The 13,749-nt window shown below is 36.4% G+C and overlaps 1 protein-coding gene across 7 annotated transcripts in view; it reads right to left on the reverse strand.

The window, feature by feature from the left end:
• Positions 1-214: 214 nt before the first annotated feature.
• Positions 215-13,749, reverse strand: part of GABRG3 (gamma-aminobutyric acid type A receptor subunit gamma3) — a 292,012-nt gene continuing 278,477 nt past the window's right edge. For 3 of the 7 annotated variants that reach the window (XM_063392516.1, XM_063392520.1, XM_063392519.1), the window contains 4 exons: positions 11,508-11,660; positions 6,724-6,920; positions 5,217-5,246; positions 215-2,298 (listed from right to left, as the gene is read on the reverse strand). In XM_063392516.1, the coding sequence (XP_063248586.1) occupies positions 2,020-2,298; positions 5,217-5,246; positions 6,724-6,920; positions 11,508-11,660 (659 nt within the window). In that variant the 3' untranslated portion in view covers positions 215-2,019. Of the gene's footprint in view, positions 2,299-5,216; positions 5,247-6,723; positions 6,921-7,416; positions 7,482-11,507; positions 11,661-13,749 lie in introns of those variants that run through there. The other 4 variants (XM_063392518.1, XM_063392517.1, XM_063392522.1 and 1 more) reach the window with 4 other exon arrangements.

Consider the following 13,749-nt stretch of genomic DNA (forward strand, 5'->3'; position numbering starts at 1 on the left):
TGGTTTAGAAGACATCAGATTGGGCAGCTTTTCTAAAAATAAGGCTTTGATTCTGCCTCTACATATTTCTTCTCTGTGCTTCTAATTTGAATTTTGTCAGTCCTTACAGAAGTAATTCCCCTCCACAACCTAAACCCAGCTATGTTTCTGATATTTCAGACAAGTTAAAAACAGAAGAAAGATTTTGAATAACTACAATTAACTTTTGTGTTAGTTTGTTTTTGTTTTTGTTTTTGTTTTTGTTTTTGTTTTTGTTTTTGTTTTTGTTTTTGTTTTTGTTTTTGTTTTTGTTTTTGTTTTTGTTTTTGTTTTTGTTTTTGTTTTTGTTTAAAAACTCAGTGGAAGAACAGAGTAACAGCCATGGCAGCAAGACAGTGATGTTTCAAAGAACATGATAGAATTTCTGTTCCTTTAGAATTACCGTTGCATTAGTTTTTGCTTGTTTGCAGGGTTTTCCTTTTGAGGAAAAAAGAACTCCTTTTCAGTCACATCCACTATTCAATTTTTCATCAAATACTGTGTGGAAGAGACACACTTTTTTCAGTTAATAAAAAAATTATCTCCAAAAGAGAAAAGAAATAGAATTGTTGTTTTAATTATCTTTTAACTTCAATCTTTTGTAACAATTTGTCATGCAAAGGGTAGTGAAAAGCTATTGCTATTTAATTATGGATGTGGTTTGTTTGCTTAATAGCAATTGTGTAGACAGTCTGTAAAAGACATCACTTAGTTTAATACTGTAAAACTAGTTTTTGAAAAAAATGAGTAGTTTAGAATTGGTCAAAACCTTGAAAAGTACAAAATTGTTTTTTAGTGTAAAATATAGAAATTTTGGAAAACAATGAAAAGAACCTCTTTCTATATGTGGCAACTATTTCATATTTAATCCAAGTGTCACAACTGAGTTCCTGTAATGCACTAGTCAAGCCACAAGTGTTCAGTCTTTAGCTCAGGCCTGGGGAACAACTACCGTGAGTAAATACTGAAGTGTTTAATGTTGTGAAAAGGAGGGAAAAAAGACCTTTGGCAAATGTTTTTCAATTTTATAATACGAGTTTGAGAAAAAAAATAAAAATGTCTGGGCACACTTTTTAGCAGATTGAAATCCAAAGGAATTCACATATTCCTGGTGCTATTATATAGTGATTTTTACTCATGGGCTATGTACTATGAACTGCTACAATGACAAACAAGCAGGAATCTTGTCCTGCTTCAAGTATGGTACCTTAGAAATCAATGACAATCCTGTGTTTAATGAGTCATAAAAAACACAGTTAAAAGCTTGAAAAACTGTAGAAGTTATGCCCACAGCTGCCTCACAGATAGGCAAGTCTTATTTATATCAAAATTATAGCTTTCTTCCCTGTCTGCCTTTTCACCTTTAAGTCAAAACCAATATGTGTGGGTAAGTGGCTTATTCCATGAATCCCAGATCTCTGCAGAAAGTAAGGTCCACATTTTGATCCTACCAGTCATTTCTTATTGTCTCTTGGTGGTTACTGTATATCAAGGAGATCTTCAATTTCCCAAAACTTATGGTAAAAAGCAAATTTAAATACAAATGAGCATTTTCATTGGCTTTGGCTTATTTGCTAGTGCCAGTGTACATTGCTCTGAGCCTTAGGGACATGGCAACATTTAGAAGAAAGTATGGGAATGAAAAAATAAAAATTACATATTTAAACTTTGCCTGAATTGTGAATAGCTGCTATGGCAAGGGACAATAGTAGAGATTTTAATATACTATAATTATTCATAAACATCGCTTACACTACAAATTCAGCTGAACTTTGTAAGAACCTTTTTCTTAAAATGAATAGCAGTTCGGAGAGAATTCTTCCATGTTTTGCTTTTTGAGGAAATTACATGTTAAAATTCTTCATCAGGCTCTGTGATGGTGAAGGTTGATGTGGTCTTTATAATCTGAGATGAAGCTGACTGTGTCCTTCACTTTTTCTGCACTTTCACCATCCATCTGCAGTGAGAAAATGCAGCAGTCTTCACTGCTACAGGCAACATTCAAAGATAGAGGTATCCAACCCAGTAGACCAGGTTAAACAGCAGGAAGGATGTAGGAAAAAAGACCCTAGAGTAAGAGTCCAGTTCTAAGATGTCTATGTGAATCCGTCCTCTCCTCCATGAGCCTGATTTACACTCTTCATAACAACAGAAAAAGCTCTGACAGTCTTTCCCATCCAGACATTCATAGACACACGCATCTTCAAAATCTTGCCAATACATGGCATTGTTCAATGTGATGACTGTAGTTGGTGGTCTCATATCAAGTACAGAATAATTCTGAGGAGAGAAAAAAACCACAACAGTTGGACAAGTTTCCCTGGATGATACAGATCAAAATTAATAAACAAAGCAAAAAGTAATCATTTTTTCACACTTGGGAGTTCACTTATCTGTCAGAATATTATTTGCAAGTTTTTTTAAACACTTGCAGCTACTACATTTAAGATGGATTCTCAAAAATAAGGGAGATATCCCCCCTCTCCATTTAATTATACAATGTCCTCCACTTCACGTAGGTGCATTCACTGCCTCTTAACTTTACTATTTATAAAAACAGATCTGGTCAGCAATAGATAGTGATCATTCCGGTACAGGATTTCAAAATGCCATCCAGAGGCATGTCCCCTTAGTGCTTATCACACTAACCATGCTCAGAAATAGGACACTTTGATGTCATGCATCCTCACAGCAGCATTGGCACTTACAGACCATTCCTTGTTCAATGTACTCCCTATTTACACTTTGTCAGCTTTTCTGTCACATCATTTCCTTGGCTGCAAGATGCCTTATCACAATAGTCTCCCCTCTCTTTAAGCCACCCATTCCATCTTCACAAATGTCACCTCCTCCACTGACATCACTAGAAAATGTCCCATCAGCTTTGCTGCCTGTCTGCACCATCCTGGCAAAGCAGACACAGCCCTGGCAGCTCAGTTTTCTCTGCCTGAGGACCCTCCTCTCCCTGGGATTGTGCTGAGCATTGGCTTTGCCTGCAGGAGCATGATGTGGCATCCCTGTAGTCAGATGTTGACACTGCCAGCACAGATAACTACACCTGAAAACTGCCCTATGGAATCCAGTCAATTACTTCTGGACACAATTCCTTTTATCATAGGTAAATGCTAAAATGTCTCAGGTGCATTCTGCTGTGAACTGCAAGCAGATTCAGTTTAGAAGCAGATTATTGCAAATCTATTTGTTGTGAATGACTTTATCTCTGAGATTAGATGACAGAAATTACACATATATGGCCTTCTCTCTTTTCGGGTGTCTTGTTTCAGAGCCTTACAATGTGTTGGCATGTGAAAAAGGTCTAAGATTATTGTACAAACAATCTTTTTTGACTCTATTACTTGGGAAAGAAAAAACTATTACTAGAGTATACATGGAGTTCTGCTATACCACTATGTCATATTTTGTGTATTTGTTGCAGGCCTTTATGAACATTTCCAGCTCAGGAACTGAAATTTTCCATGCCTGTCTAAAATATTTATGTTAAAAAATAAAAGCTCAGAGAGGTTTTGGTGAGTGAAGATAAAAAAGTGCTCTGGCTCTGCAAAGGAAACTTCCTCATCTCTGGGGTATTTTGTTGTTGTTTTGTTATATCAAGTGTCTTCTCAGGACAGAAGAAAAAATAATTGCTCTAGTAATGAAGAGAGTTGAATCTGGTTGTTTTAATCTCTTCCAGGTAGGAGATATCCTGAAGTGACAAGATATGAGGGGAAGGTAGATGGTCCCCCCATGTTCTGTGTGTCCAGCTGAGCTGGGGTTGGGAGGAAAGTACTGCACACACAGTGGGCACCGTCCCAGTCCCACCCAGGAGGCCTGCCTAGGCAAGGCACTTCTCCAGGGCTTAGAAAAGGCAGTTCAGGTGCAGGGTTAAACATGCTCAATAACATTATTTCTGACATATATTTAATACATGTGTTTTCTAGGAGGAAAAGAAAAGGCTTGGGATTACCTGAACATGGATTTGCTAAGATTAATAAATTTAACCTTTGTCATCACTGCAAAGCTGAAAAAGACCAAATGATATCTTGAGAGCCAGACACATTGTATATTTAAGCTCTAATAGGAAGATTTTTTTGTATAGACAAAGCTCCTGCTCAATAAGTATTTTAAGGTGAAGAAAAAAAATAGTGAGTAAAAAACTTGGAAATGCTGCAGATGCTTTCCAAGTGGATCAGAATTACTAGTTCTAGATAAAGGTTTTTAAACCCTGTCATTTTAATTATCTTTCCCTATAGATTTTAACTGGATAAAAGAAAGTGCTGCTACCCATTCAATGGGCTCTGTTAACTTCATCTTTCAGAAAAGTCTGTACAGGGACTGACAGCAGTAGAAAGCAGATAGATGTCATTCTTTCTGTAAGTTGTATGAAGTCTTAAAATATATCAGACAACTCATGTTAAAAAAAAAAAAAAAAGTGTATATTACTATTTGTAAAAAGATAGGCTAATAACATAAGTCTGGCAGTTGTAAATGAGAAACTTCAGAATATCCAACCTAAGAAATGCAAACCCCAATGTTTTAGTTCTGACTGTTCTTATCTGATGGCAGACCATTCAACCAGGTGGTCAATGCTTCATGCTTCCTGAGTGCTCTATATTTGCATACACCATAGCAGGTATTCCAGTTTCAGATTTCATACAACTTAGAGACACAATTTTGTTCTGTGTTCCAACTTTATTGCTGCTGCACATATTCCATTTGTAGATAGAGTACCACTAACTCTGTTCAACTTGTGTGCCTAAATTATTTAAAAATCCACCTGAAATCTTGCTAAAGGTTTTGCATATGCATAATTGAACTTTTTTTCTGTGAAACTTAGTTAAACATAGGAGTTTATGACATAACTTGTGCTCGTTACTTTCTCATAAAATGTAGTGAGAAACTTCTGTATTATATAAAGCAGATACACAGAATTTCTGAGGTAAAAATAACACATAATATTCTATACTTGACCCTCCTCCCTCCCATATCACTTGATAAGTCCTTATAGAAAAAGGCAAGTATGTTCCTCTGCCACAGCTGAAAACAAACTGACCTTTTAACAAAAAAGCAAACCAATATTTTTAGTGAAGTCAGGGTAAAGCATATCACAGCAATACAGCTCTCTTAGGAATTAGTGCAAGTAAATGTCAACTATCTATTTATGCCCCCAATTCTCTCACTGAATAAAGTAACTTACTTACCATTACATGACCAAAACTTACATCAGGTAGCTTAAATAAAGATAACAAAAGAATTATTCAGAAGAAAACATACTTAGTGCTTCACATGAATCTATATTCAATAGTATTCCTAGGACCAAGCCATTAAATGCATAAAACACTTAATGCAGTGTGTTCTATATATTCAGCATAATATCCTGTACACTTGAAAATGGCATGAAACTTCAGCAGAATGCAAATCTAGTTTTCAGAGACTTAAAATCTTTATTCAACCCATTAAATTTATTTATTGATCGAACAAGAGTGAGCATTTTTCTGGTGTTCATTTAAATCCCATCAATGTCGCATGCTTTCTCACATCTTCATTCATATGTCTGGAATTACATCCTAGTAACAGAGATACTCATGACTTTTTAATTCAGTCTTTCTATAGGAAGGCACTTTTAGTTTGATCACTAGCAAGTTCATTTCAGTCTCAAACTTTTCTTTTGTTAATAATCTTCTGCCTTTTGTGAGTAGTGCATTTTTACTAGAAGCTATTTTAGGTTCAAAGGAGTTGTCACTGACTAAGTCTATGGCTTTCTAGACTTTCTCTAATCCCATATTTGTTTCAGCCTTTCCTTCATTAGTTCTTCATTCAATCATTTTCTATAACTCTTCATTCAATCCCTTTTTACATCATGACCTATTATTCCCTAAATTTAGGCTTCTCTCTCCTCAATTTCCTTCTTCACATTTTTCCTATTTGGCTTTGATTTCTGATTTCAAATGTCCTTATTTCCCCTGTTACTCACAACAGCATTCAACAGCTCCAACTACTGATCTTGAACCCATAATATTTATCAGGTCAATCCTCTTCCATAAGTTTACAATGAGATTTTTTTCTCTGTTAAACTGCCTCCTCTCAGTTACGAAGTAAACCAGGCAATTTTTCCTTAGTGATTGTTTTACTTGATTCTAAATAGATAGCTTTTGTGTTTTTCTGGGTGTTGTTACACTTGGAAGTTGGGTTTTGGCCAAAAATGAGCCATGCTGAAAACCTTTTTAAGTGACCTCTATTTTCATCCTTGGGAACATGCACCTTTGTGCACAGGGCTTAAAACAAGTGCTGGTTCCCAGCAGAGACAATGAAATTCTGCTCATAAATATTTCTAGGCCTGTTAAGCCATGAAATAGCAATGCATTTGAATATGCATTGATGTGCATTTATTTGTACAACAACCTATGCAATCTGTTTCAGTGGGAGACTTTTCTGACTACCAGCACAGTAACTGGAGGACAAGTGATGTGTAGGCAGGGCTGCTGCTCCATGGTGAGCAGGCTGCTTCTGTTAGGAACAGCCCTCACTCAGCAGGCACGTAACTACTCCTACTGCTGCTGCAGGTGACTTTTCCATCAGCTTTCAGGGCAGATCACACCACTGGGAGAATCTTGGAGGAGTGAAGCGCCATGTGTTACAGGCTACCGTTGGATGATTATCTGCTCTCTGAGCTGCACATGAAAAGAAATTTAAATGCTCCCATCTTACCGACTTTTTCTTCTTAGTACAGTTTGGTTTCCTGCAACTTGAGTAGTAGTTGAGGGTGGCATACTCCATCAGAGCAGCAAAGACAAATAGAAAGCATACAGTCACAAACAAATCCATGGCGGTGACGTAGGAAACACGGGGCAATGACTTTCTTGCGATGGTACTCAAAGTTGTCATGGTCAATACTGTGGTGATGCCTGCAAGGGAGAAACTTGATTTAAGTGTGTGCAACATCACTTCTCCATATCACAGAAGAATCTTTGGAAATAAACATACAAAACTGAAATCCAGAGTGTACCCAAATAGTTAATTAATTGCATTTGGTAGTATTAAGAAATAATGGAAAATAACATCAGTAGGGACAAAGTTATTTTGTAAACAAAGATTTGCTATGTTGTTTTCATCTTTGCAAAAGTAACGTTGCAAAAGCCTCTCAATATGCTTTTTTCATCTCTTTCCCAATCTCAGTTAGCTTGAAGATGGGGGTGAGGGAGAGGGAGAGAATGAAGAAATTTTTGAAGAAAAGTATGAAGCAGAAAAGATACTAAACCCAGAAAAATAAACCCAAGGAAGTTAGTAAGCAGTGAAGGAAATATGTTACATTCCACAACTGTAGTGCTCTCAGGAAAAAGCCTATGCTCAAAAGAGAATAAGATCTGGAGGAAGGAAAAAAAAAACCTGCTAAAATCTGACCATGAATTCTGAAAGTATGTCTTCACACCACCGTTTCCAGGGAGTCCTCCAGTGCCATTTTCCTTCTGAGTAAGGGAATTCAATGTTACTTGCCCAGTTAGATAAGACTCACATACAAACTTCAGATGCAACATTAACAGAAATAGCCTTTTTAATTAATACAAAACATTACTTCTGAGACTGATTTAGTAATAGTGAATGTAATGGGATTAGTGTGAAATATCCAAAATAATAAAACCAGTGCTAGAATGTGTCCCTTTCAGAGCCACATGTACATGCTTTCAGGCATTTTACTATGTTTAAAAAATTCTTCAAAACCTAGAGAGTTCTTCTAGTACAATATAAAACATCCTGTTTACCTGGACTCAAATCTACATTTTTTATTTCCCACTCATCCTGTGATAGGACAGGTTTTTTTATTAAAAGGCTATAAAGAAATAATTAGTTTAAGCATATAAGTCCTCAACTCAGCCTGTATCCTACATCCATGCCTTAAGCCTGAATGTGAAACACCAGCTCAAATCATGCTTGCAACTGGATTCCTGCTCCCACCATAAACAAGCACTGAGTTTTGGAAATGAGGAAAATTCTATCTAGTGTATCAATTTTACATCTAGCACAGAGGCACAAATTTTAAAACGTTAAAATGTGTTTATGAGGATACATACAGAGAGGAAAGAGAAAGGAGGTGCACCAGATGATACAGTTTTGTATTTCTGTACATTTACAAATCAGAATGTATATATATGTATGCACAAATAAAATGCAGCACCATTATTTCCAAGTATAACATCTATTTTCCATACCCTTGGTTCATTTTATCTCTCCTGCTAAGGAAATTCAGTTTATTGAGTGGTTTTGAATGCATATGTCTTGCCATATGAGATTGTGAAGTCTCTCACATTGTGGAGTCCATATGGCAAAGTGCATTTTACATCTGTTATTGAAATTCACGGTGCTCATGAGCTACCTCAACAGAATTTTAGTATCACCTAAGGACAGCTCTGAGGTAACCTGACTTCAAAATTTTCAGGTAGAAATTGTAAATGTAAGCTTACAAGCCTCTGTGTAAATACCATTTTGGGACATTATATTCTCTCAGTAAATCCCATACCAAACAAGATATTTGATATAACAAAAAAAAATTACTAGGAGATCAAATTATGCAGATATACATAATGCATGAAAACACTCTAACCTTTAAATCACTGGTCTAAACAGTTATTTTAAATTATTACTGCTTGACATCTGCTTACTGGACAACCATATGCAAAGTGAGGTGGCAGGAGTTTCATTGTTAGAAACTCTTTGGTCAGTAAGGCTAATTTTTTCTTATTTTCTTGGGGTTACATTGGTGGGACACTTAAGGAAATGTCTGCTGCTTTCATGCATGCTATCACTTGTTCATAAAGTAAATTCTTCATCTTTCTAATCTGGCACCTAGTTTGGTTTTCTAGTGAATCAGGTAAAGATGAAATGGTAAGAAAAGCAATGTTCATTATTTCTTAAATATCATCTGTATCTTTCTTTTACATCAATGCATTGCTGGCCTTGATACCCACTGCATCTCTTTAAACTGCAGTTTGATCTTGCTCTGTAGTAACTGTCCTCTTACATATTATACCCATTTTGAAAAAGTACAGGGAAACTGGATGAAAACTTCAGTTTAACTTAATTCCCTTCATCTTCAAGGAAAATGATCTATTCTTTTCCATATCATAACTTTTCTTCAGGGAAAAGCTGCCTCTTCACTTAAAACATTTAGAGATAATTTTGATTACTAGAGACAAGCAGAAACTGCAGAGAAACATTTTTCTTCTCTTTCAATGAAGAGCAGAATAACTCAGGATCAAAAAATATGGTTCTCACCCAGCACTCAAATTTTAGTTCCATTTTCCCACTAACTCTTCAGGTGGCCTGGAATTAGTCTTGTTGCCAGTCTGGGCCTTAGTACCTCAAAATTCATGTAAAAAGGGGAATACAATAACAAGATTTAAAGAATGCTTTAATGTCTCTGGACAGTACTGCTGAAAGAATACTTATGGTCTCAAACCCATTTTTTTCCCCAGCATGGAAATACATTATTTAGCATTATTCAGAAAGGAATAAAACCTGTCCTTCATGTAACTGTGAGTAGTTGCCAATAACTTTGGAAAGTATTCATTAATTTCAGAGAGTGAAATATTTCCCTGGTGCTATTCCTTTATATTAATGCAGCTAAACTTGGAGAAGGTTTTTTTGCACAGTGTCTACAATTAATTTCAACTAATTAGTAGGACAATTTCAGCAGTTTGCCTTTGGCTGCATTACTCAGAATTTTAGCATGTTCCACTATCTAGATGTGGGTGTGTGCTGTTGCTTAAATAGATTTATAAGTCGCATTATACACCCAGATCTACAGCGAAATGGGAGCATTTGCTTCCTGCATCCCAGGAGTCAATAGGCCTTGCTAATTTGGGAGCAACGGGATTCTGTGAATAAAAGAAGTGACCCATATATACTTGAATTTACTTTTAGAAAAGTTATATTTTAGCCTATGAAATTAAATTCTCAGTCAGAGTTTTAGGAGTGAGTCATGACATCCATAGAGTAGAGCCTTGGAACAATTCCTTTTTGTGTTCTTACTCCAAATTCATGACTTCAGTATCCGAATGCATTTTTTCCTCTGAACTTTAGGCATCTTAGGCATGAGGTGGAGAGTCACACATTAGTGATTAGTGATCTAACAAACTTCTGTGTCTAATTGTTTGGAGAAATGAGTTGTGTGGTGTGGGGAACCACCCTTAGGTACAGAATATAAAAAATGCTTATGGCAAATCAATAATGGAAAGTGCTAGATGTCTTTTTTCTCTTTTTTGTTCTGCATTAAGAAGGATAACCCAGCTGAAGGCTGTGTGACTCTCCCCACGCATGGGGCTTCAGACTGCCTTTTAAAAAAGATGAAGAACAGTCAGTCTCTCCTTATCTCCTGAGTCACCTAATTTAGGAAGAAAAGTGTTCAGTTTAAGGGTTCAGCATAGAAGTATAGTTAAGACCTATTGCTCAGCTTTCTGGCTATCAGAGGCAAGTCTAAACAGCCAGGAACAGGCAGTTGTAAGCTGCTCTGTCCTCACCTGTGTATGGTGTTTTTGGTGGATAACAGAATAACTGTGAGACTTTGTTGCTGGAGCTGTGGTGTTCTGGCCCTTTGGCAATCACATGGAGGTAATGAGGACTTAATGTTCCCTTCCTGTAAAATAGCCTCAGAAAAATGGACCTACATAGTAACAAACTCCAGCAGGAGGGTGCAATGAGTAGCTGGGTATGGTGAAAAACAGACATGCAAACTTTCACATTGGCTCCTCTTTTTTCCTAGACTTTTTTCTGAATCAGTTCATATTTGCAGACCTGGCAATCACATTCTGAACTAAGGAATTGTTTTTACTTTGGTTCTGATGTTTACATATAATTGGCTATTACATCCCCCTATACCCTTGATGCTGTCAAAACGTGCAGGTTTTCCTATAGATATTAGAAAAAAAATCTAAGTCTAAGTCAATATTTGTAAGTGTATACTAAAGCACATTGCCAAAATGCATATGCTGACACATGGTCCTGACACAAATGAGTTTCTGGAAAGCCTAAACCAAAATAAATCTCCCCAATCTATGTAAAATATCAATATACACAGTGTGAAGCTTAACTTCAAGCATGCAAGCTAAAACACTTTGCATGAGTTAATACTATTATATCCCACAGTTTAGTGTATATGAGACATAATGCCCAGTGGGGGAGTTACAGAGGGGAAGGAAGCCAGCAGTGCAATTAATTATTTCTTCAAAAATGTCACTAAAATATCATGATGAGAACAAGAAGACAGACATTAATTCAAGAGCTTTATGCAAAATTGGTGGCAGTGTCATCCAAAGGGTCAGATTAGTTTACTTTTAATTACCCTGTTGCAGGAAAAAAACCCCAGCAGTCTCAGTAATAAGTAGATCTGGTTCTGCAAGATGTAGTAGTAATAATACCTACTGATGTCTTTGAAAGGAAGCTGACATTTTTAAATAGTAGTGTAGGAACACTAGAAAAGGGAATTGTTAACAACTTACCTAATGCTGTTCTTGCTGGTGTGGCATCTTTTTTGATCCAGAAGGATACCCAGGAAAGAACCACTGTTAATATACAGGGAATGTATGTTTGTATAGTAAAGTATCCCATTCTTCTACTTAAGTCGAAGTATATAGTCATGACTACATAATCACCTGCAATAATAGCACAAAAAGGAAATTCACATTGTAATGGGATACAGACAGTTATTCACTGACCTGCTAATATTTTAACTTTCATAAACAGATGGCATACAATACAATATTTTTTAGAGTTTCAGCAGTATCTGCATAGTAATTCTCATGTGAAATTTAAGTAAACCTTGCCATTTTAATGTCCTTAAGTTTTAGGTCTCTGTAGAAATTATGTATCTGACAGGCAGAGCTTCTCAGCTATCATTCTGGATGAGTAAAGCTTTGAAAGGCATTTTGAATTTCCAGACTTGGTATTCCTGGTATATCTTCATGGCCACAAATGTGAAGGTACTGTCATTCACCAGATTCTGCGAACACAAAATCCTTCCTTCTGCAGGCTGTGTGTTCTGTGCCCTAATTTCAGGTTTGAGTGACTTCTGTTATCTTCTTTTGAGATATGAATCTGAAAATAGGGGTCTTTATGGCAAATGTAACATGCACATGAGTATGCCTTTACAGAAGAAGTCATTGATGGACACTGGAGCTCAATGCTGGCATTTCAAAACAGTTTTGGCCATTCGTGGCATTTTCAGAAGGTCAGTCTGAACAGAAAGTTTATTATTTTGCTCTACAGTAAAAATCATACATGCAAGAAATCAGTAAGAAGGTTAGTTTATTTAACATTACATGATTTTTTTTCACTGTATCTCTTCTGCTAACCCTTGTGATTCCACAGGGGATAATAATCTGTCCCTCCCTCTCTCCTCTGTAGAGGCTGCTGACCTTATCACCTCTGCCCTACTAACAGCTTTCTCAGCCTCATAGATGTTAACTTTCTCTCTCAGACAGTCATGGTGAATAACAGTAATAAAACTGAACTGGGACTGATTTCTGTACTTCACTTGAAGTAGGTTGCTTGCACTTCAAATGTAAAGGAGAGTTTATATGCCAGAGAATTTTTATGCAGTTTTGTCTGACTGCATCAGACTTGGCCTAATAAATTTAATGGCATCTTGTTACAAAACTTAACTTTCTAGAGTACGATATTTGCAGAAGACATAATTTGCAATAGTTAAGTGACTCTGTCCTGTAAAACCATCAGAAGAATGAAGAAATTTGAAACATATAAAGATTAATCCCCCAAGGAATGTACATACAACTACTCAAGCAGAAGTACAATGGGTTTATTAGTTGAGGCAAATTAAAGTTTAATCATCTACTAACAGAGGACATATAAATAAATGCATTTCATACAGTGGATAATTCGACTACAGCTCAATATTATATAGAAAAGAAATTAATTCAGTAAGAATAACTTTCATCCAAAACACGAAGTCACTGTAAAATCAATGAATTGCCATAAGTTAGAAAGTTAAAGGTAAATAAAAATCTGATGGTGGGAACATGGGAATGTGTGAAAAGGAATAGTTCCTATATGTAAAGTACATCAGTTTGAGATAGCTATATTTGGAAGAGGTTGACAAGCCTGTGAATGTTTCCATAATGCCTCTGTTAGATGAAAGCATACACTTTCACAAGAATTGTGCCAGTAAAAACTGTGTGACCCCAAGAAACTGGAAAGTCACTTCAGAAGCCGTGCTTATAGCGCTTGCTGTGGTTACAACTAGGAGGTATTCCAGTACATCATGACATAATGAGCCTTGTGGGTTTTCCTACAGGCTAAGGGTTATTGTCATTCCTCTAATCCCCAGCAGTTTTCTCTGTGCAGTGAATGGCACTAGGGAATTGATGCGGCTTAGTAACCACAGTTTCTGCTGGCTTACTGTTTGGCTGGTTTGCCTCACTGAGGAAAGACTTACACCCAGCAACTGAGATAATGTCATAGAAACAGGTGTAAAGAGCTGGTAGAGTATAAACCAGTGCTTCTACTGACATGAACAAACTGAAAAGCATGGAAGAAATGTTAATGAGTCAAACATTTTCTGTTAAGGTAGAGGAATGAGTAAAAAATGAAATCAAAGGCTTTATAGGAAGCGTGTCAGGTCTTTCCATTTCCTTTACTGAGTTCCTGTATCTAGAACTGTATGTTTATGAATAAGCTGCCTGAAAATGGTATAAATTCAAGCACAATTTGTACATCTCCATTGTG

Source organism: Prinia subflava, chromosome 3 (genome assembly GCF_021018805.1).
Source record: "Prinia subflava isolate CZ2003 ecotype Zambia chromosome 3, Cam_Psub_1.2, whole genome shotgun sequence".
Taxonomy (NCBI): Eukaryota; Metazoa; Chordata; class Aves; order Passeriformes; family Cisticolidae; genus Prinia; species Prinia subflava.